Source organism: Schistocerca serialis, chromosome 5 (genome assembly GCF_023864345.2).
Source record: "Schistocerca serialis cubense isolate TAMUIC-IGC-003099 chromosome 5, iqSchSeri2.2, whole genome shotgun sequence".
Taxonomy (NCBI): Eukaryota; Metazoa; Arthropoda; class Insecta; order Orthoptera; family Acrididae; genus Schistocerca; species Schistocerca serialis.
This window is the reverse complement of record NC_064642.1, coordinates 468,384,952-468,409,119: the sequence shown is the minus strand read 5'-3', so window position 1 is coordinate 468,409,119 and position 24,168 is coordinate 468,384,952. Positions and strand designations below refer to the sequence as shown.

Below are 24,168 nucleotides of genomic sequence, written 5' to 3'. Positions count from 1 at the left end.
CACGAACGCAAAATGGTAAATGTCACTGTTCTAGTTTGAGACTGGAATGTGGCAGGCAAATATGTACCAAGAACTGGAATGTCCTGACTATTACACAGTACCTTACGAGAAAGATTTTGTCAACTGTGGTGAGCCCAACTGTTACCAAGTGGCACGATTAACCATTGTAACCCAAGCGCCAATGTCTAACCGCCAATGTCTAACTGGAGTCGCACACAGTGTCCGGCAATGGCTAAGTTCACAAACAATTTGTTTGACTGTCACTGCGCAGCACTTGGGTGGGCTGAACGTACCTCTTGAATTTGCCCATTACAACTACCGGTAGCTGGTTTGGAAAAAACTACATACATTCACTGAGTGAATAGGCGCTCCACGCTTACCAGAGTGAACGTGGGCGGGGTCCTTTTTCTGCTGCAAGCACACAGTCTGTATAGCACTTGGCTTTCCGCAAGGAAAGCAAGTCGCGTTCCAGCAAAAGACAATTTTGTCTTTTATGCGTGAAAAAGCAGCAGGGACATGATTTCACAGCAGACACACAGAGTGACACTTCTTTGCCCTGTCCATGGTGCGGTGGCCTGTTTGTGTGTGACGGTCGGCCGCAAGGCCGTACCTATTTGTCGCTTTGGGTTACACTGCTAATGTGAGCCGCAACAAAGTTTTCGAAGGCACTATCGCCCGAGTCCCAATGTTCAATAATTTGTAACACGCTACAAAGTAGGATCAGAACGTTTGAGAATTTGTTCACAAATCCTACTGAAACATTGTATGTAATTGCATCACTACAGTACTGTCCACAGTTACACTACTCGCCATTAAAATTGCTACACCAAGAAGAAATGCAGATGATACACGGGTATTCATTGGACAAATATATTATACTAGAACTGACATGTGATTACATTTTCACGCAATTTGGGTGCATAGATCCTGAGAATCAGTACCCAGAACAACCACCTCTGGTCGTACTAACGGCCTTGATACGCCTGGGCATTGAGTCAGAGCTTGGATGGCGTGTACACGTACAGCTGCCCATGCAGCTTCAACACGATACCACAGAGCATCAAGAGTAGTGACTGGCGTATTGTGACGAGCTAGTTGCTCGGCCACCAATGACCAGACGTTTTCAATTGGTGAGAGATTTGGGGAATGTGCTGGCCAGGACAGCAGTCGAACATTTTATGTATCCAGAAAAGCCCGTACAGGATCTGCAACATGCGGTCGTTCATTATCCTGTTGAAATGTAGGGCTTCGTAGGGATCGAATGAAGGGTAGAGCCACGGGTCGTAACACATCTGAAATGTAACGTCCACTGTTCAAAGTGCCGTCAATGCGAACAAGAGGTGGCCGAGACGTGTAACCAATAGTACCCCATACCATCACGCCGGGTGATACGCCAATATGGCGACGACGAATTCTCGCTTCCAATGTGCGTTCACCGCGATGTCGCTAAACACGGATGCGACCATCATGATGCTGCAAACAGAACCTGGATTCAACCGAAAAAATGACGTTTTGCCATTCGTGCACCCAGGTTCGTCGTTGAGTACACCATCGCATGCGCTCCTGTCTGTGATGCAGCGTCAAGGTTAAACTCAGCCATGGTCTCCGAGCTGATTGTCCATGCTGCTGCAAACGTCGTCGAACTGTTCGCGCAGATGCTTGTTTGTCTTGCAAACGTCCCCATCTGTTGACTGAGGGATCGAGACGTGTCTCCACGATCCGTTACAGCCATGCGGATAAGATGCCTGTCATCTCGACTGCTAGTGATACGAGGCCGTTGGGATCCAGCACGGCGTTCCGTATTACCCTCTTGAACCCACCGACTCCATATTCTGCTAACAGTCATTGGATCTCGACCAAAGTGAGCAGCAATGTAGCGATACGATAAACCGCAATCGCGATAGGCTACAATCCGATGTTTATCAAAGTGATGGTACGCATTTCTCCTCCTTACACGAGGCACCACAACAACGTTTAACCAGGCAACGCCGGTCAACTGCTGTTCGTGTATGAGAAATCGGTTGGAAACTTTCCTCATGTTAGCACGTTTTAGGTGTCGCCACCGGCGCCAACCTTGTGTGAACGCTCTGAAAAGCTAACCATTTGCATATCACAGCATCTTCTTCCTGTCGGTTAAATTTCGCGTCTGTAGCACGTCATCATCGTGGTGTAGCAAATTTTTATGGGCAGTAGTGTACACTGAAATCGACACTGTCATGTCACATCCTGAAGTTCAGTGACCCATTGACAGTATATCTGTTCTGGCGTTTTCCGCATTCGAAAGAACTTGTAATGAGCTGCAGCAACCTGTACCTGATCCTCGTAATACTTAGTGAGGGCGAAAACTACATCTTCAAAAACTAGTAAATGGCTCTGAGCATTATGGGACTTAACTTCTGAGGCCATCAGTCCCCTAGAACTTAGAACTACTTAAACCTAACTAACCTAAGGACATCACACACATCCATGCCCGAGGCAGGATTCGAACCTGCGACAGTAGCGGTCACGTGGTTCCAGACTGTAGCGCCTAGAACTGGTCGGCCACAAAAACTATCATTCCTGTCCTACTAGTCAGGAATAACTTCTGAGCGAGGTGGTAAACTCCTGTGCCGGCTATTGATAAAAAAAAAAAAAGTTTCAGAAGACATGGCTGGCTGTTGTTGAGGAGCTGCTGCAGCAGCGGTTTGCACATTAATGAGCTGCTGGACTGCCGTGATCAACCACTACATTTGGTGGTTCTGAAACTGAATCAATTGCATTAGATCAGAGCCAGCAGCAACCGGAGGTGTTGGCGCAGGTGGTGTGGGAGGTGGGTTAGAGACCATTTTAATGAGAGGAGGGTCACACCAAAGTAATTGTACACAAATTGCGAACTCAATTAGTAGCATTGCGCCACTGAAAGAAAAGAGATAAATATTAGCAATGCGCTGTGATGGAACAGCGAAGAGCGAAGGCAGCATGGGCTCTGGAAACTATGGCATCAAATGTTGTGTCATCTACTGTGGGAGCCAGAACAGACACAAATGAGGAAGGAGAGAAGTTGCAATTGCTGGTGGCAGGAATCCAAAATGATCTGTACATAAGACTTTAAGATTAACTGATCTTATTATTTCTAAAAAGAAAATAAACTTAAATTGCTTCCTGTGCCTGCTACATGCAAGTACTTTTCAATATTACTGCTCATAGAAGTGACCGAATTGGGCTGGCCAGTGATGGGGAGGTGTGGAGCTGCCTGGTCTTTCCAGTGGTGCAACTTTCAGCATCTTCTTGATGCTGTTTCGGGACTCTGTGTTGGTTGATGCACAGTCGATTGTTTAGGACTGCACATTCCTCCCCGCCAAACTGTCGCACCGTCGCTGTGTAGGGTGCTGTCTTACGACAACAGGGGAGGGGGAGATGGGGGAGGCAGAAAGTTGGGTGATGTGAGCAGCTGCGACCTTCAACTGCGACTGACACTGAGCCCCAGGTCGCGCCCCGACATCTGTCCTGCGCTCCCAGGAGACCGTCAGTCAGAAAACCCTGGAAAGGTGCCCACCCCTACATGAGCCGGTCCGATGAGAAACGGAGAGGGCGGTGATGACGATGGCGACGGCGGCGGGTCCACATTGGGGACCGGGACGAGCGCTGAGAAGTTGGGCTGCTGCGGCAGCGAAAACGATGGGTCCAGCGCCATTGGTTCTGCAGACAGTGCCAAAGAGCCACCCGAAAACGGCCGCGCCAGCCGTAAGATCCCGGTGGGATTCGAATCTGTGGACAGAAAATCTGTGGAAGAGCCTCACAAGCAACAAGCATGAGTCTGATTCTGATGGGGGTGCAGCAACCCAGCATAATTCGAAAGAAAATGGAAAAATGTATTGATAAATGGAAGGCGATTATACTAAAAAATAAAATCATTTTTGATATTAAAAAAATACTTATCCTTGCATAGAAAACTGCGTAATAGCATCGTTAAAGAGGAAACTGGACATCTTTAGAGATACGAGTAGTGCTTGGTCGTAAGACAGGGTGTGCCTCAAAATGCTCTTACAGGTCGCTTAGGATACAGTGGGCAATGCACAGTGACCAATTTTCGTCCAAAGGGCAGCGCGAGTTCATTCGTTTGTTCAAAAGGGGAGGCTGATAATCATTTCCCACCTTTCGGCCGAGCAGCGATGATGAATCGACACACACGACCTGCACTCTTTCTCGAACGATTTTACAGAAGGTGTTGTGTACATAGTTCGGCGTAGTCAGCGCGTACACAACTTTCGCACTAGAGCGCGCTCCGCTAAGCACAACAGCGCAGGTGCAGTGCTCGTCCGTCTCCGCATTACAAGATGGCGCTGCCATAGAGATGGACCAAATTCTGCTTCCGCCGATCCGCGTATTAATATGTAACGCAGCCAATGAAATTGCTGCTAACGTAGAACCTTATCTCCTCGCGGATCACACCGCGCAGCAATACAGGAACGCGCGAGGTATTATAACGAGTGTACAGACCTCCGATTAGTCAGTCTGCATTTGTCTGCACCAGTCTGTATGAGTTCTACATTTCTCTGTACCAGTCTATAGTTAAGTTTCCGTCTGCACCCAAAAAGATTACCATATTCTTGTACATAGCCATGAAGATAAATGTATAGACATTTTGTCAAGTACTAGAGATATATGTGAGAATAAGATTAACGTACCAATACCAAAGGAACTTCAGATTGTCAATTGTAAATAGCATCCAGAACCAAGTTAAGTAATTTTTATGCTTGTTATTATTTTAATAAATGTGTGTGAAAATTAATCAAGTTCTGTTTAAAGTTGGTCACCGTCAGTCTGCTACTCTAAGCCTGCAAGTGACATTTCTATTGTCTGACCTAACAGCAGAAGATAAGGACGCCACAATAAGACCATGAGACATATTGCTAACACTCGCCTACTTCGTTAGAGCGACAAGTCAAATAATCTGATGGTGTGTGTACTGAAGGTCTTACAGTATGCACACCACAGAAGGTATCAGTAAAAAAATTCATTTTCGCTTTTCTTGTAGCTTTGTATGTCAGGTTTATTATGATGTGCCCGTCATTTCGTTAATGGTCATAGTCATTGTGATATTGACGTGGAAGTAACACACTGCGCGAAATTCGAAAAAGTTTGCAATTAAAACTAGGGGTCATTATGATTTTGCATTTGGTGCATATTACATAATTTTTTGATGCATGTGAAGTTTAGCTAACATATTAAATTTTTCTTTAGACTTGGATGGAGGTTTCTATGTATCACCAATCTGGAGAAAATTGATCTGATGTAGTGCACTCATTTACGATAGCACTGTGCTAGCGATAAACCCAGAGTGAATCATCCACAACATTCCTCATATTTCACAAACAGCTAGAGATATCGAAATGAGATTTTGGCAAATGATAGCTCACTAACAGGAGAGTATTTTGCCATATGATTATTATGCAAACTTTTATTAGCTACCATGTTATTCCACTAACTACAGACTTTTCCAATAAAAGAATGCAGTTTTTAAGGGCCACCGATAGCTGGTGAAATAAGAAATGCTTTTGAGTTATAGTCATTACATATTTAATTTATTCTGAGGATGTGCTTCTTCATAAGCTGCTGACCTTGCTTTTCCTCAGTCCCTCACTTAATAAACTTCATAAACCATTGTTTCATAATTCTCTCGAAATTGCATCTGCACAACATGTTAGTGAGGTTAGGCTGCATAAACTCCACTGAGCTTTGGCGAAAGAAGCAAATTTTAACATGACAACAAGACAAATGTGTAGGTTTTACTCAAAATTTCCCTCTTGTGACACTTCTCTAAAAGTTACAAATGGCTAACAAACCAGGCGTGAATGAATCACTGCATTTTCAGAGGAATTCTTTTTAGATGCTACCCAAAGAAGAGGTGACAATTCTTTTTGAATGGTCACCAAACAGGTGTGGGCGAGAAGAGGCCCCACTTCATATTTACAAAACACTGTAAGTGTAGGCTTCAGTTTATCATGGCACTTCCACTCCAATGCTCGGCATTTCCCCTACAGCGCCTGCTTGCAGCCCCCCCCCCCCCCCCCCACCATTACTCTCCCCACATTTGCCCTGCTGTCTGCACATGTAATGGCCAAAGTATTCTGCATGCACTATACTCGCCAGGCGCCGCATATGGAGCATGTTCTCTGCATGTGTGTCTTAGGATGAATGGTGTTGGCTTAAACACAACCAAAGGTGTAAGGATCGAGGAATGTTTAATATCTGAGCATGCAGGGAGCAAACTAACATGACAGTCTTTTGGTTATGTTGGCCAGCGTATTGTGTTATAACTCGCCACTTTCCTTGTGTCTTTATTTCTTCCCCAGAATCACTCCACTGCTGTTCAGTGTATGAAACATTATAAGCATAAAGTGATGAAAATTGCGCACTCGCACGGGACAGACACGAATTAACATACCCATAGAAATTGTTTCTAAATGTCTGTCAATTAAATTATAAAATATTGTACTGTGTAAAACAGTAGTCGTTTACATTACCAACCTTGACATTATTGTGTAAAAAGATTTTGTTCGGTTTATAACTTATTTTTAGGCCTTCCCTTCGGAATAACTACAGTAATTACTTTGATTTTCGATAGCTGATTTCTTTCTTACTGCTTTGAAAATTAACAGACCAGTCAAAATATTAGTCACTGCCTGGAGACATCTCGTTAATACAGTAACATATCAGTTGCATCTAACCCAGGCAGTTGCCTCAATCCATCGAGAAAGAAACTTCACAAATCTGTTGAGGTAGGGGATACTGGCGCACGTTTATGCACGGAGCACATTTTCACAGAGCACTTTTCTCGGGAACCTTTCTTGCTAGAGCACTACTGACAATGGGAGATTAGTGCTGCCATCTACTGAGGGCTCTCAGAAACTTCTCTGCACCAAGTGAATCGTCTTAGCGTGAAGAATATATTAGTGATTCAGTGCAAGGTGAGTAAATTTTGTGACTGAACTAACGAATCTCCTAGGGAGCATATGATCAAAACTGAAAATAAATACATCTTTGTTTACAGGAGATTATTCAACTTTAAAGTTACATTTACATAATTTTAAAACCTGAAAATTACTACTCTAGCTTCAAAACTATTTCAAACATAGTGATAGGACACATTCATGCAGTTCTATTATAGCACATTCACACACAATTTTGCATTGCCATCTTAACTGATATTCCAGCTAAGGAAAGATTAAGACAACAGCTGCTGGAACTGCAATGTAAAAAACTGAAGGCACATGTGAATAAAAGGTAGAAATTGCTAAAAAAACTCTACTTTAACCTAATGAATTTCAAGGGAAAAAAATTAATTTTATCGGAGCAAGGACACTGATAACGTCTAGAAATTGATAAAACTAATAACAAAAGAAAATGTCAATTAGTGTTCTGCCCAAAGTCAGGTTTTCATATGGTAGTTCTCTATGCTCTCCTGTCTTTTACCATTCCCTTCAGTCGCACAAAATTTCAGTTACTTTTTATGTCATCTGTGATCTTGTATCTCCTCCTTCCTCTCAGTCTCCTCTCACTATCCAGTTCTTGCGCAGCATCTGCTAGCAAGCACACCTGTCTCAATGAATGTCCCATCCAGTTATTTTATTTATTTTATTTGCATGTCAAGTTCTGTAGGACCAAACTGAGGAGCTAATCTCCAAGGTCATGGAACGTGTCAATACATGAAATTACGATGTAAAAATAATAACAGATAATAACAGACAAAAAGTCAAGCCATAAGTTTAAATAAATGCAATCAACAAAACAATAAGAATCAGCTTTATTTTTCAATGAACTCCTCCACAGAATTGAAGGAGTGACCCATGAGGAAACTCTTCAGTTTAGATTTGAAAGCGCATGGATTACTGCTAAGATTTTTGGATTCTTGAGGTAGCTTATTGAATATGGATGCAGCAGTATACTGCACACCTTTCTGCACAAGAGTTTAGGAAGTCCGACCCAAGTGCAGGTTTGATTTCTGCCTAGTGTTAACTGAATGAAAGCTGCTTATTCTTCGGAATAAGATGATATTGTAAACAAGAAATGACAGAGAGGACTATATACATTGAGAGGCCAATATCAAAATACTCAGACTCGTGAAAAGGGGTCGACAAGAGGTTCGCAGACTTACGCCACTTATTACCTACACCGCCCATTTCTGAGCAAAAAATATCCTTTTAGAATGGGAAGAGTTACCCCAAAATATAATACCATACAACATAAGCGAATGAAAATAATCAAAGTAGGCTACTTTTCGTGTCGAACAATCACTTACTTCAGATACCGTTCGAATAGTAAAAATGGTGGCAATAAGTCTGTGACAGTTTACTATCTGTCTGAATACCTAGAAATTTGAACTGCTCAGTTTTTATAATGGTATGCCCATTCTGTAAAATTAAAACGTCGGATTTTGTTGAATTGTGTGTTAGAAACTGTAAAAACTGAGTCTCAATATGAGTTAGCGTTAGTTTATTTTCTACAAGCCATGAACTTAGGTCAGGAAATGCACTACTTGAAACCGAGAAAATGTTACACACAACATCATTGGCTACCAAGCTAGTGTCATCAGGAAACAGAAATATTTTAGAGTTAACTCTAATACTAGAGGGAATATTGTTTATATAAATAAGGAACAGGAGTGGCCCCAACACTGATCCCTGAGGCACCCCCTCCCCCCCCCCCCCCCCCCATTTGACCATACCCTACTCAGAACCCACATCACAGCCACTCTCAACACTGTGAATAATGACCTTTTGCTGTCTGTTGCTAAAAGTAAGAGATGAACCAATTGTGAGCTACTCCCTGTATTCGGTAATGGTCCAGCTTTTGTGATCAACACAATTGAACACCTTAGTTAAATCAAAAAATATGCCTACTGTTCGAAACCTTTTGTTTAACCCATCCAGTACCTCCCAGAGAAAAGAGAATAAAGCATTTTTAGTTGTTAAACTATTTCTAAAGCCAAACTGTACTTCTGATAGCAAATTGTGTGATGTAAAATGATCAATTATCCTTACATACACGACCTTTTCAATAACTTTAGCAAACACTGATGGCATAGAAATTGGTCTAAATTGTCTATGTTATCCCTTTCTATAAAGCGGCTTTACTACTGAGTACTTCAACCGTTCAGGAAACTGACCATTCCTAAAGGAAAAATTACAAATATGCTAAAAACAGGGCTAACGTGTGCAGCACAGTACTTTAGTATTCTGCTCGGCACTCCATCATATCCATGAGAGTCCTTAGTCTTCAGTACTTTAATTATTGACTCAATCTTCCCCTTGTCGGTATCACAGAGGAGTATTTCAGACATCAATCTCGGAAAGGCATTTTCCAAGAGAGATATATGATTCCCAGTAGAAACTAAATTTTTATTTAATTCACCAGCAATCTCAGACAATGATTGTTAAATACTGTACATATATCTGATTTATCAGTAACAGAAATATTTTTATACAAACTGACTTTATATCGTCGACTTTGTGCTGAAGACCAGACACTTCCTTCACAACTGACCATATGGTTTTAATTTTATCCTGTGAATTATCTATTCTATTTGTGTACCACATGCTCCTTGCCTTCCGAATGACATTTACAGGCACCTTACAGTACTGTTTGTATTAGACTATTGTAGCTTGAGTGTGACTACTTCTAACATTTTGATGTAATTCCCACTTTGTTCTACATGATATCCTTATCCCACTAGTCAGCTGGATTCCAGCGAGGAAGTATCTAATACTTTTCTATCCTACTCCTTCTCGGTGTGAGCCCGCCAAAATTGTCGTTTGGACCAACCTGAGAGCATGTACTTTATTTCGCCTGTCTGAACCTGCTAACAATTTTGTTCTGGAAGGTTAGGCGTCGATTTTTGGAAGATTCCAACCCGAACTATCCGAACTCCTCTTTCCAGCAACTTGCGAGTGCTGCCCTGTGGCACATCGCTGTTCCCAATGATTATGAATCTTATCAAAGTACATCTTACCACAGACTTTCTGTGACTTTGTCTACTCAGTGTTTACACTCCCCAAGGCATTAGACAAAAGACTTGCCTGTGGAGGCGCCCCATGGCTATTGCACAATATTGCCATGTCATCACAGGGCGTGCCGTTTACATGGGTGATCTGCTCTTCAGATAAAACTTCTACATTCATATTCGCCAACTGTCGACGTCAGCGCGAGTTTACTGAAATCAGCGCGCAAAACCCTCAGAAACACCCTTGAACGTTTCCAGAACGAATTTTCACTCTGCAATGAAATTTGCACTGATTTAAGAGTTAATGGCAGATTAAAACTGTGTGCCGGACCGGGAATGGAACCTAGAACCTATGCCATTCACGGGAAAGTACTCTACCAACTGAGCTCAATTCCTCTGGAAACAATCTCTAAACTGGGCTAATCCATTTCTCCAAAAGTCTTTTCTTCCAGAAACGTTAATCTCGATAGGTGCACAGGAGAACGTATATGAAGTTCAGAAGGTAGGGGAAAGTAATTGGGGACAGCCAAGCTACGAGGGCGGATCCGTGGGTCATGCCTGGACAGCTCAGTAGGCACAGTGCTTGCCCGAGAAAGGGAAAGGTACGTGGTTCGATTTCCAGATCGTCATACATTTTATTTTTCCAGGAGTCTCATTCATGAACGTGCTTGGAGCGAAATCGGATGAAGACTTAATGAGCCCATATCATATAATACTTTTCTGTCTCAAAATGTAAAATGTGAAAAATGGCTGAGGTCGAGTGTGACATCATTAGAGGCTCAGACGAGGTTGAGCATGTCGTCAGAGATGTCGTAGGACTTACAATTGCCCAGATCCATGTTGTTGTGAAGTAGATACATCAGGACAACACTGAACAAAATCATCTCTTTGATTGGCCTAAGGGATTGAATGACAGTGACAGCTAAACTCTGAGTATATTCTGTGAACCGAACGTCATTGATCCTTGTCAGCTATTGCTGGAGACTTGCTTTGCGTCTGGGGAACCAGCTGAAACTTGCAGCAGGTCGTCACAGCATTCATCATCAGGACGGCCACCGTCGAAGAGCGAAAAATGCTTGAGCAGCAAAGAGTCGAGTGTGGGTAGTGCGCCAGTATGGATCAAAGCATGTTACAATGCAACCCGAAGCAGATTTTGATTTCACATTTGTGCAAAGAGGCGGACGTTCGACCTGGCTGTTTCCATTTCACAGAACAGTTATTTGTGTTACTTTAGTTAGATGAGCTCTTCGCTGACCGTTTGTTGTGTTGTTCATTGTTTCCCAGATAACCAGCTTCTTATGCTGTGCTACGACATGTTTGTTGCTGGCTCGGAAACGACAGGCAACTCTCTCCGATTTGCTTTCCTTATGATGTTACGACATCCTGACGTCCAGGAACGAGTGCACAAAGAGATAAAAGAAGCAATTGGCACCCACAGGCTCCCAACACTAGAGGACAAAGACAGGTACTTAGATCAACCTTACAGTGATGAACGTATGAGAGAACATCGTTAAGACTTCACAGCCAGAAATTATTTGTAATTTTGTTACATATCTAACCAATTAATCTTATTTCTAGAACTGACTTACTTAACAGTTTAACATACACTAATATAAATATATATTTTACTTTGACTGTACATCTAGATAACTAGCAGTGACTGTATACAAAATTAATCTTAGAAGCTCGTTTTGTTTTTCAGTCACCCGAACTTTTATAATTTCTTTGTTGTATATTTTGATTCATCTGTACAGTTATCAGTTTGAAAATTTCTTTTTTGCATGTCATCTAAATTTTCTATTATCTGCTATCAGTATGGTTCCTGCATTTTATTTCTTTATAATCTGATAATCTTCATGAACCCTCTTGCATATGTTACATTGTCACGATTACTCTGTTGAGCTTCTTCTGAATATGAAATTATTAGAATTCTTACTTGGGTTGTCATCTTTTCACTGTTTCGTAATCCTTCATCTTCCTAACTTGAGGATCACTAAAACTGCTGACTACGATAACTTTGACATTTGTTTCTTTTTTCCGTCCTTACATGTAATTAAAATATTTATTCGACGAGGATATTTTTTTAATAAAAGCTTAGCAGTGTATCATAAAAGAATGATCCATACACAAGACGTACACTAGCTTAAAAAAGTCAGCATCGTGAAGAAATGACTTCATATTTCCTGAACTCTGCAGTGCTCGGGGTCCCTATTCGTCAGTACATGGGGTCTGTCTCGCCATGGTTTAGCTGTCGTTGTTCATTCGCGTTTCCGCTCCACAGTCACACCGCAAATAGTTCACTTGGGCAGCTTTAGAAGCGTTGAAATGTCCGTGATGGATTTGTTACTAAGATGGCATTCAGCGACTAGACCAGGTTTGAAGCCACTGAGCTCGCCTTACTTACCCGTTCCGTTGTTACCGCTTCTCTACTGACAACATAATACGTCCTTCATTCTTTTTTACTGGCGCTTCCGTATCTCTTAACATCTAACGGTCAATTCCGTATTACATAAGGGTGTCCGGTTACTTTTGATCAGAAAGTGCATCTTGGAAGCTAGAGTGAAGAAAGGTAAACCTACTTCCATGGAATTTATAGATTCACAGGAAGCTTTTCCCACTGCTAACTGGAACATACTCTGGAATGTGGTAGACATAAAATACATGTAGCGAAAGATTATTTAGAACTTGTACAGAAATCAGATTGCAGCTGTAAAAATCGAAGGACATGAACGGCAGGAAGTAGTCGAGAGGAAAGTGAGTTAGAGTCATAGCCTATCACCAGTGTCATTCAATACATTTTGTAAGCAGTAAAGGAAACCAGAAAGAAAGTTGGAGAGAGAATTAAAATTCAGGGAGACGATACAAAAACCTTAAGGGCAGTCAATAACACTGAACTTCTGCCAGAGACAGCAGAGGACTTGGAAGACCAGTTGAACGCAATGGACAGTGTCTTGAAAAGAGGTTACAAGCTGAATATCAACAAAAGTAGAAGAAGGTTACTGGAGGCTAGTGGAATTGATGCTGGGGGAATACGAATAGAAAGTGAGACACTGTAAGTAGTAGACGAGTTTTACTACAAGTATTGTTCAATAAGTAATGCCCCACATTTTTTTCTCAGAACATATTTATTGGTAAGAGTCATAATTTGGTGACAATATACATCAACTCATCTTGTCCATGTCCTAATCTACAATACAGTCTCCATCACGTACTATGGCCATACGCCAACGTTTTGGAAGAGCATGTATTCCCTGCTGATAAAAGCTCTTGTCCTGTAGGCATAGCCATTTTTTTCACTGCATGGCTGACACTCGTCATCTTCAGGGTGTGTTCCCTGTAGAGAATCCTTAAGCGGCCCACAGTCTGAGGATGCCAGGTCTGGACTGTAGGATGGATGAGGCAATGATGTCCAACCCAATTTGCGATGTGTTTCGGCGTTCTCAAAGTTGTGTGTGGGCTTGCATTATCGTTTTGGAGCAAGATTTCTGCTGGATTCTTGTCTGATCGAACACGTCGGAAATGGTTCTTCAGTTTATTCAGCGTCTTTACGTATGCCTCTGAACTTATGGTTGACCTTCTTAGCATCACATCCACGAGAATGACGCAATCACCATCCCAGAAGGCTGTCACCATAATTTTTCCAGCAGAGGGGATTGACTTGAATTACTTCTTCTGTGGTGATTGAGGATGATGCCACTCCATGGACTGCCTTTTTGTTTCCGGAGCAATGCGGTGCACTCAGCTTTCATTCCCCGTAACTATCCGTGACAGAATGGCCTCTCCGTCGGTCTCAAAACACTCCAACAATTCAGATGAAATGCCCTATCTTTGATTCTTGTGGTCCGCTGTGAGCATTCGTGGAACCCATCGTGAGCACCTCTTTTAACATTCGTGAGTCTCGATCATTGTAGAGGCACTTCCAATGCTGACCGACAACTGTAGAGCCAATTGTCGAGTTGTGATGCGCTGGTCGGCACGAATAATGGCATCCGCGCGATTCACCATGTCTGAAGCAGTGGCTATGAAAAGACGTTCCGAGTGTGGCTGATCTTGGAGTTCTGTTTCTGAATTTCATGAGGCTGTAACTTTCTTTACCCATCACCCAACTGTACTCCTATCAATTGCAGTATCGCCATACACTGCACACAAACGTTTATGGATGTTGACCACGGTTTTTTTTCTGCACACAAGAATTCACTAGCAGCACACTGCTTGTAACGTAGTAGCATGTAGACGCCATTTTGACGCTGTACTACGGTTGTGCCATTTACCAGAACGATTCGAAACTTCACCGGCGCACAAAACTAACATCAAATTTGAAGCACCAACAAGGTACATTAATGGCTATTTAAAAAAAAAAGTGGAGCATTACTTATTGAATGACCTTCGTACTTAAGAAAAAAATTGTGGAACTAAAGAGGATGTAATATGCAGATTTGCAATAACAAAAATAGCTTTCCTGAAAAAGAAGAATATTATAACGTATAAAATTAAATTTAAGTTTTAGGAAGCCTATTCTATAAGTATTTGTCTGGTACTTAGCCTTGTAAAAACGTGAATTGTAGATGACATACAGTGCAGAAAGAAGAGAACAGAAGCTTTTGAAATGTGGTGCTACAGAAGTATGCTGAAGATCAGATGGGTAGGTCTAATAAAGAAAGAAATATTGCTGATTCGAACTGAGGAGGAAAGAAATTTATAGTATAACTTGATTAAAAGAAGAAATCAGTTGATAAGATACATCCTGAGGCATCAAAGAAAGGCGAGGAAAACACTGCAGAGGCTCAGCAGGTTCAAGTGGATGCTGTTTGCAGTAGTTACGGAAAGATGAAGTTTGGGCAGGATAGAGTTGCATGATCAGACAAGTCTTCGGACTGAAGACCACTACAACAATTCTTCAACAAATTCGTTACGTACAGACTAAGGAGAGAAATCAGTGAACAGTTAACTGAAGTACAAACACTTTATTAAATAAAGAACAACTTAACCGTCGTGGATCGCCATACTGTGGCAGTTTATAATTGTGCGCGATTGTTTAAATTTTGGGAGCAGAATAACAAATGTACCGCTCGGTAAAGGTGGCTGCGGATGATTAGGTACGCAGTACTGAAACTCCTGATTTCATACTGCCAGCTTGAGAACTGCGCGTAGAGCTGACTAGACGACGGTAAAACTCCGACAGACGCTTTGCGAGACGACTCCCGACTAACCGGAACTGCTTGTGTGTTGCGACCTTCCTTACCACACAGCGGCGCGGCAGTAGCAGATGGGAACTCTGGAGGGTGTGGTCAAAGGCTCTCTCGGATTGGCCCCACAGAGGACGCTGCACTCGCTTGCAGCATACTTTCGGAGGTCACCTTATGCTGGAGTCTCGACGTTGTTGTTGTGGTCTTCAGTCCTGAGACTGGTTTGATGGAGCTCTCCATGCTACTCTATCCTGTGCAAGCTTCTTCATCTCCCAGTACTTACTGCAACCTACATCCTTCTGAATCTGCTTAGTGTATTCATCTCTTGGTCTCCCTCTACGAATTTTACCTTCCACGCTGCCCTCCAATGCTAAATTTGTCTTCTATACATGTCTACACTTCAAATAAATACTTTCAGAAACGACTTCCTGACGCTTAAATCTATACTCGATGTTAACAAATTTCTCTTCTTCAGGAACACTTTCCTTGCCTTTGCCAGTCTACATTTTATATCCTCTCTACTTCGACCATCATCAGTTATTTTGCTCCCCAAATAGCAAAACTCCTTTACTACTTTAAGTGTCTCATTACCTAATCTAATTCCCTCAACATCACCCGACTTAATTCGACTACATTCCATTATCCTCGTTTTGCTTTTGTTGATGTTCATCTTATATCCTCCTTTCGAGACACTGTCCATTTCGTTCAACTGCTCTTCTAAGTCCTTTGCTGTCTCTGACAGAATTACATTGCTTTTGTTTCCTTTACTGCTTGCTCAATATACAGATTGAATAACATCGGGGGGAGGCTACAACCCTGTCTCACTCCCTTCCCAACCACTGCTTCCCTCTCGTGCCCCTCGACTCTTATAACTGCCATCTGGTTTCTGTACAAATTGTAAATAGCCTTTCGCTCCCTGTATTTTACCCCTGCCACCATCAGAATTTGAAAGAGAGTATTCCAGTCAACATTGTCAAAAGCTTTCTCTAAGTCTACAAATGCTAGAAACGTAGGTTTGCCTTTCCATAATAGTAAGTTCAGTATTGCCTCACGCGTTCCAACATTTCTACGGAATCCAAACTGATATTCCCCGAGGTCGGCTTCTACCAGTTTTTCCATTCGTCTCTAAAGAATTTGTGTTAGTATTTTGCAGGTGTGACTTATTAAACTGATAGTTCGGTAATTTTCACATCTGTCAACACCTGCTTTCTTTAAGATTGGAATTATTATATTCTTCTTAAAGTCTGAGGGTATTTCGCGTGGCTCATACATCTTGCTCACCAGATGGTAGAGTTTTGTCAGGACTGGCTTTCCCAAGGCCGTCAGTAGTTCTAATGGAATGTAGTCTACTCCCGGGGCCTTGTTTCAACTTAGGTCTTTCAGTGCTCAGTCAAACTCTTCACGCAGTATCGTATCTCCCATTTCATCTTCATCTACATCCTCTTCCATTTCCATAATATTGTCCTCAAGTACATCGCCTTGTATAGACCCTCTATATACTCCTTCCACCTTTCTGCTTTCCCTTCTTTGCTTAGAACTGGGTTTCCATCTGAACTCTTGATATTCATACAAGTGGCTCTCTTTTCTCCAAAGGTCTCTTTAATTTTCCTGTAGGCAGTATCTATCGTGCCCCTAAAGAGATAAGCGTCTACTTCCTTACATTTGTCCTCTAGCCATCCCTGCTTAGCCATTTTGCACTTCCTCTCGATCTCATTTTAGAGACGTTTGTATTCCTTTTTGCCTGCTTCATTTACTGCATTTTTATATTTTCTCCTTTCATCAATTAAATTCAATATTTCTTCTGTTACCCAAGGATTTCTACCAGCCCTCGTCTTTTTACCTACTTGATCCTCTGCTGCCTTCACTACTTCATCCCTCAGAGCCACCCATTTTTCTTCTACTGTATTTCTTTTCCCATTCCTGTCAATTGTTCCCGTACGCTCTCGTTGAAACTCTGTACAACCTCTCGTTTAGTCAGTTTATCCAGGTCCCATCTCCTTAAATTAACACCTTTTTGCAGTTTCTTCAGTTTTAATCTACAGTTCATAACCAATAGATTGTGGTCAGAGTCCACATCTGCCCCTGGAAATGTCTTACAATTTAAAACCTGGCTCCTAAATCTCTGTCTTACCATTATATAATCTATCCGATACCTTCTAGTATCTCCAGGATTCTTCCATGTATACAACCTTCTATTATGATTCTAGAACCAAGTGTTAGCTATGATTAAGTTATGCTCTGTGCAAAATTCTACCAGACGGCTTCCTCTTTCATTTCTTAGCCCAATCCATATTCACCTTCTATGTTTCCTTCTGTCCCTTTTCCTACTCTCGAATTCCAGTCACCCATGACAATTAAATTTTCGTCTCCCTTCACTACCTGAATAATTTCTTTTATCTCATCATACATTTCATCGATTTCTTCATCATCTGCAGAGCTAGTTGGCACATTAACTTGACTGCTGTAGTAGGCATGGGCTTCGTGTCTATCATGGCCACAATAATGCGTTCATTATGCTGTTTGTAGTAGCTTACCCGCACTCCTATTTTTTTATTCATTATTAAACCTACTTCTGCTTTACCCCTATTTGATTTTGTATTTATAGCCCTGTATTCACCTGACCAAAAGTCTTGTTCCTCCTGCCACCGAACTTCACTAATTCCCACTATATCTAACTTTAACCTATCCATTTCCCTTTTTAAGTTTTCTAACCTACCTGCCCGATTGAGGGATCTGACATTCCACGCTCCGATCCGTAGAACGCCAGTTTTCTTTCTCCTGATAACGACGTCCTCTTGAGTAGTCCCCGACCAGAGATCCGAATGGGGGACTATTTTACCTCCGGAATATTTTACCCAAGTGGACGCCATCATCATTTAACCATACAGTAAAGCTGCATGCCCACGGGATAAATTACGGCTGTAGTTTCCCCTTGCTTTCAGCCGTTCGCAGTACCAGCACAGCAAGGCCGTTTTGGTTAGTGTTACAAGGCCAGATCAGTCAATCATCCAGACTGTTGCCCCTACAACTGCTGAAAACGCTGCTGCCCCTCTTCAGGAACCACACGTTTGTCTGGCGTCTCAACAGATACCCCTCGTTGCGGTTGCACCTATGGTACGGTCGTCTGTATCGCTGAGGCACACAAGCCTCCTCACCAACGGCAAGGTCCATGGGTCATGGAGGGGGGGGGGGGGGGGGGGGGAGTCTCGACAGTCAACTACATTGCAAAATTGACATCAGTGGAAATAAGTTTATAATTCTGCACATTTACACTACGACCTTTCGCAAGACAGCCTGAGTATTGTTTTTTGCTGTTATTTTTTTGGAGCATTTCGTTGTTTTAGTGACGTAGGATAGATTATTGCTGGAAGAGGGTCTAGAGTTCTTCTGAATTTTCAATACAAAATATATCGTGTCGTTCTGTCATATCTGCATCGGTGCGATGATCAAAACTAGAAAACGGGTGTGTTTATCTTCGGTCGACAGAATCGAATATTTCAGCCTCAGTTTTATTGTCTTCCGTTTCAGTACAGAATCAATAAGCATTTTTCAGTAGTTTATTCTCCTGTGGTTTAGCACTCAAACGAGAATGCAAGTTACGATATTTGATTTTTCTGAAGTTTCTAACATTCTTGTTCCGCATTTTTAAAACAACACATTGTATTCTTTTGTACTGGATATGATTCACAAATAAGTAAGACGACGGCCATTGTAACATGTTTTTACATATTTCGCATAAAAAGATGTCTGTGGATAATAATGGCAAAAACGTTTGCTATCTGTAGATTGGTTTATACCAGAGCTGCTCTGACGGAGTCACAGAGAATGTGTCATGTCATACCAATACGGGGAACTCGGCGAGTGCTCGAAGACACCACACTACATGGCTATCGACTTCCAGAGGTTAGTATCTGTATTCTGTCGTCTTGATCAAATTGTAAGTCAACACCAGTAAAAAGACTTACTATAGAGAAATTTTCTCAGAGTATCAATTCTTCCCAAACAAAAGTCTGAGAATTCAGCAACTGACTTTCTGTCCTTGAAATAATATACCAGGAGTCGTAATGACGTCTGTTTCATTTTCTCTGTATAGTCTGGCAAGCCGACAGTAGTCTAGCATGAGCTGCATAATGGAGTTACAGAGATTGTCGAGCTTTTATGTTTGTACGGACCACTAGTGATTACACTCTCGTGCCTAACATCCTTTTCCAAATGAATCTTCCTTATCACTTTGTTTTTCCGTATACAACTAACTGAATTTCAATAGATATCCGTTCTACATAGCCAAGATAGCCTTACGTCCTAGTAACAGCTTAAGGATAAAGACTGTTATAGCGAAAACATTTTGTAATTACAGCCAAATGCCTAGATCCTTCTCTAAGACGTCTAAATTTTTTTACCGTACGTCTTGTTTGTCACACCAAACAGAGCACAGGCAGAAACATGTTTCGACGAATGAAGGTTTGATCAGAAGCTGTCAATAAAAGAAAATGTCATGCCAAAAATGAAACCGTTTTTTCACGCTTGACTGGAAGCACACATGTTCCCAAAACATAAATGACGCAAGAATACAAACCAAAGTGAGGGAGAGAGAATTATGTGTGAAAAATGAAACCGTTTTTTCACGCTTGAGTGGAAGCACACATGTTCCTAAAACATAAATGACGCAAGAATACAAACCAAAGAGAGGGAGAGAGAGAGAGAGAATTATGTGTGAAAAAAGAACGTCTAGAGTTGAGAGAGAGAGAGAGAGAGAGAGAGAGAGAGGGAGGGAGAGAGAGAGAGAGAAGTATCTAATACGGTAACTATTGTAAAGTATTACCACAGGTTTCCTCGTAAAAAAATAACTGATTTGAAACATTGGAAAATCTAGGATGGAATGTAATAACATCATGAAAATATAGCTGCTACTCGCCATATAGCGGAGGTGCTGAGTCGCAGATAGGCACAACAAAAAGACTGTCAGTAAGTGAGCTTTCGGCCAAGAAGGCCTTCATCGGAAACAGACAACACACACACACACACACACACACACACACACACACAGGCAAACGCAACTCACGAAGAGGACCACTGTCGCTGGCTGCTGGGGCCATACTCGACAGCTAAAGACTGTGGTCAAGTGTGTGTGACTTGCGTTTGCACATGTATGTGTGTGTGTTTGTGTGTGTGTGTGTGTGTGTGTGTGTGTGTGTGTATTGTCTGTTTTCGACAAAGGGCTTCTTGGCTGAAAGCTCATTTTCTGATAATCTTTTTGATGTGCCTATCTGCGACTTAGCATCTCTACTATATGGTGAGTAGCAAGTATCCTTTTCATAATATTGTTATAACTGATTTGAAGGTTGAAACCATGTTGTCCTTCTATTACAGGCCAATTAGTTGCTTAGGACAAGTTAAGCTTTTACTTCAGTGTTTATTTTTCATACTAGCCAATTTGTAGCCATTGAGATTTCAAATGCAGATGTAATATCCAACATCAATCTACATCTACATGGATACTCTGCAAATCACATCTAAGTGCCTGGCAGAGCGTTCACCGAACCACCTTGACAATTCTCTATTATTCCAATCTCGTATACCGCGCGGAAAGAATGAACATCTATATCTTTCCGTACGAGCCCTGATTTCCCTTATTTTATCGTGGTGATCGTTCCGCCCTATGTAGGTCGGTCTTAACAAAATATTTTCACATTCGGAGGAGAAAGTTGGTGATTGGAAGATTCCGTCGCAACGAAAAACGCCTTCCTTTTAATGATATCCAGCCCAAATCCTGTATCATTTCTGTGACACATTCTCCCATATTTCGCGATAATACAAAATCGATCTGAAATCCCTTGTCAATAGCACTGAGCACTTCATGAGAATAAAGAGCTAGTTGTGTTTCATAGGAACGATGTTTTCTAACCCATGTAGACAGTGTGTCAAGAGACCGTCTTCTTTGAGGTAATTATAATGTTCGAACACAATATATGTTCCAGAATCCTGCTGCATGTCGACGTTAATGATATGGGCCTATAATTAAGTGGATTACTCTCACTACCTTTCTTGAATATTGGTGTGTCCTGTGCAACTTTCCAGTCTTTGGGACGGATCTTTCGTCGAGCCAACGGTTGTATATGATTGTTAAATATGGAGCTAATGCATCAGCCTAATTGGTATACCACCTAATTGGTATACAGTCTGCACCAGAAGACTTGCTTTTATTAAGTGATTTGAGTTGCTTCACTAGGCCCTACTCCGAGGATATTTACTTCTTCGTTACTCATGTTGGCAGCTGTTCTCGATTCGAATTATGGAATATTTACTTCGTCTTCTTTTGTGAAGGCATTTCGAAAGGCTGTGTTTAGTAAATCTTCTTTGGCAGCACTGTCTTCGATAGTATCTACATTGTTATCGCGCGGAGAAGGCATTGATTGTTTCTCGCCGCTAACATGCTTCACATACGACCAGAATCTCTTTGGATTTTTTGCCAGGTTCGAGACAAAGTTTCGTTGTGGAAACTGTTATAGGCATCTCGCATTGAACTCCGCGCTAAGTTTCGAGCTTCTGTAAAGGATCGCCAATCTTGGGGATTTTGCGTCTGTTTAAATTTGGCATGTTTGTTTCGTTGTTTCTACAACAGTGTTCTATTCTTTGAATTTAAGCCACATCTGGTCTACACTTGTATTATTAATTTGGAATGAGTGGAGGTTGTCTCTCAGGAAGGCGCCAAGTGAATTTTTATCTGCTTTTTTGAATAGGTATATTTTTCGCTTACTTTTCGAGGATTTGGGGATTACAATATTCAATCTCGCTACGACCCTGTGTTCACTGATCCCTATATCGGATTTGATGCCGGTTATTAACTCAGGATTACTTTTTGCTAAGAGGTCAAGTGTGTTTTCACAACCGTTTACTATTCGCGTGGGCTCATGAACTAACTGCTCGAAATAATTTTCAGAGAATGCGTTTAGCACAATTTCGGATGATGTTGGTCGTTACAGCTGGATTTTAACCCTTTTAGTGCCAAATACGATCTGATCGTGATCCAGATTTTCGGCGAAAAATGCCAGTAACGATCTGATCGTGATGCCTTTCTCATTCGCTAGGAAATACTAACGACTTTGCCTTCAAGCGCGGAAAAAATGAATGAGAAAGGCATCACGATCAGATCGTTACTGGCATTTTTCGCTGAAAATCTGGATCACGATCAGATCGTATTTGGCACTAAAAGGGTTAAAACAGTCACCGAACGAAACCGGTTTATATCCACAACAAATGTTGATTACAAAGTTCAACTTGTTCAATAAATTACTCAGCCTATAGTGGATAAATGGTTTTGATCTTCACAAAATACATTAGTATTGTGCATCCGAATGTGAGGAAATTAAATAACGGTTTGACTTATTTGATTTTTCACGTACTTATCCCATCCGTGTAAAATAAAAGCATGTCCCACTGTTACTGAGTGCTTCGCTTAACGACGAAGACAAGTTGTGTTGGTGACATTGCTTTATTCCGGTAATTCCATCTAGCACACAACCCAAAAGCCACGCAAGGGCTTTTACATTTGCACAGTATCTTCGAAGAAGATGATGGACACGTCCCCGCAAGAAAAGTTGATAGCATTTACATCTATATTCTCCAAAACAACGGTGATGTGCATGGCAGAGTGAACGTCTGACTGTACCTGTTATTAGGGCCTTTTGCCGTTCCATTCCCGCTTGGAGCGCAGGAAGAATGATTCGTTAAATGACTCTGTGCGAGTTGTAATTAATCTAATCTTGTCGTCACGATCGCCAAGGGAACGATATGAAAGAGGTTTTCGTGTACTAGAGTCATCATTTAAAGCCGGTTCTAGAAACTTTGTTATTAGACTTTCTCCAGATAGTTTCCATCAATCTTAAAGAGTCTGCCAATTCAACTCTTTCATCATCTCTGTGACACTCGCCCGCAGGTCAAATAAACCTACGACCATTCGTGCTGCCCTTGTATGTATACGTTCAATATCCCCTGCTAGTCCCGTTTGGTACAGGCCCCACACACTTGAGGAACATTCGAGGTTGGGTCGCACGTGTGATTTTTAAGCAATTTCCTTTGCAGACTGTTTGTATTTCCCTCGTATTCTAACAACAAACCGAGGTCTGATACCTGCTCTCTACCCGCGACTGATTGTTCCATTTAGTATCTGTACTAAATGTTACACCCAGGCCGACCGCGGTGGCCACGCGGTTCTAGGCGCTGCAGTCCGGAACCGCGCGACTGCTACGGTCGCAGGTTCGAATCCTGCCTCGGGCATGGATGTGTGTGAAGTCTTTAGGTTAGTTAGGTTTAAGTAGTTCTAAGTTCTAGGGGACTGATGACCTCAGATGTTAAGTCCCATAGTGCTCAGAGCCATTTGAACCATTTTTTTGTTACACCCAGGAATTTGTATGAGTTCACAAATTCCAACTGTGGCGCACTGATATTACATTCATAGGATAATACGTTCTTCGATTTATGAAATGCACAATTTTACATTTCTGAACATTTGAAGCAAGTTGCCAATCTCTGCACCACGTTGAAATCTCATCAAGAACTGACTGAATATTTATGCAGCTTCTCTCGGATAGAACTTCATTATAGATAACTACTTCATCATCTGCAAAAAGCCTGATATTGAGGTTCGCCGATGACATTGTAATTCTGTCAGAGACAGCAAAGGACTTAGAAGAGCAGTTGAACGGAATGGACAGTGTCTTGAAAGGGGGATAGAAGATGAACATCAATAAAAGCAAAACAAGGATAATGGAATGTGGTCGAATTAAGTCGGGTGATGTTGAGGGAATTAGATTAGGAAATGAGACACTTAAAATAGTAAAGGAGTTTTGCTATTTGGGGAGCAAAATAACTGATGATGGTCGAAGCAGAGAGGATATCAAATGTAGACTGGCAATGGCAAGCAAATCGTTTCTGAAGAAGAGAAATTTGTTAACATCGAGTATAGATTTAAGTGTCAGGAAGTCGTTTCTGAATTGTATT

General features: G+C 41.7%; 1 protein-coding gene across 1 annotated transcript in view; it reads left to right on the top strand.

Annotated features, from left to right (window-relative positions):
- Window positions 1-24,168, top strand: part of LOC126481120 (methyl farnesoate epoxidase-like) — a 189,820-nt gene that overhangs the window by 143,961 nt on the left and 21,691 nt on the right. Inside the window, exons 6-7 of the mRNA XM_050104654.1 lie at window positions 11,267-11,447; window positions 18,954-19,071. Of these exons, the coding sequence (XP_049960611.1) occupies window positions 11,267-11,447; window positions 18,954-19,071 (299 nt within the window). The remainder of the gene's footprint in view (window positions 1-11,266; window positions 11,448-18,953; window positions 19,072-24,168) is intronic.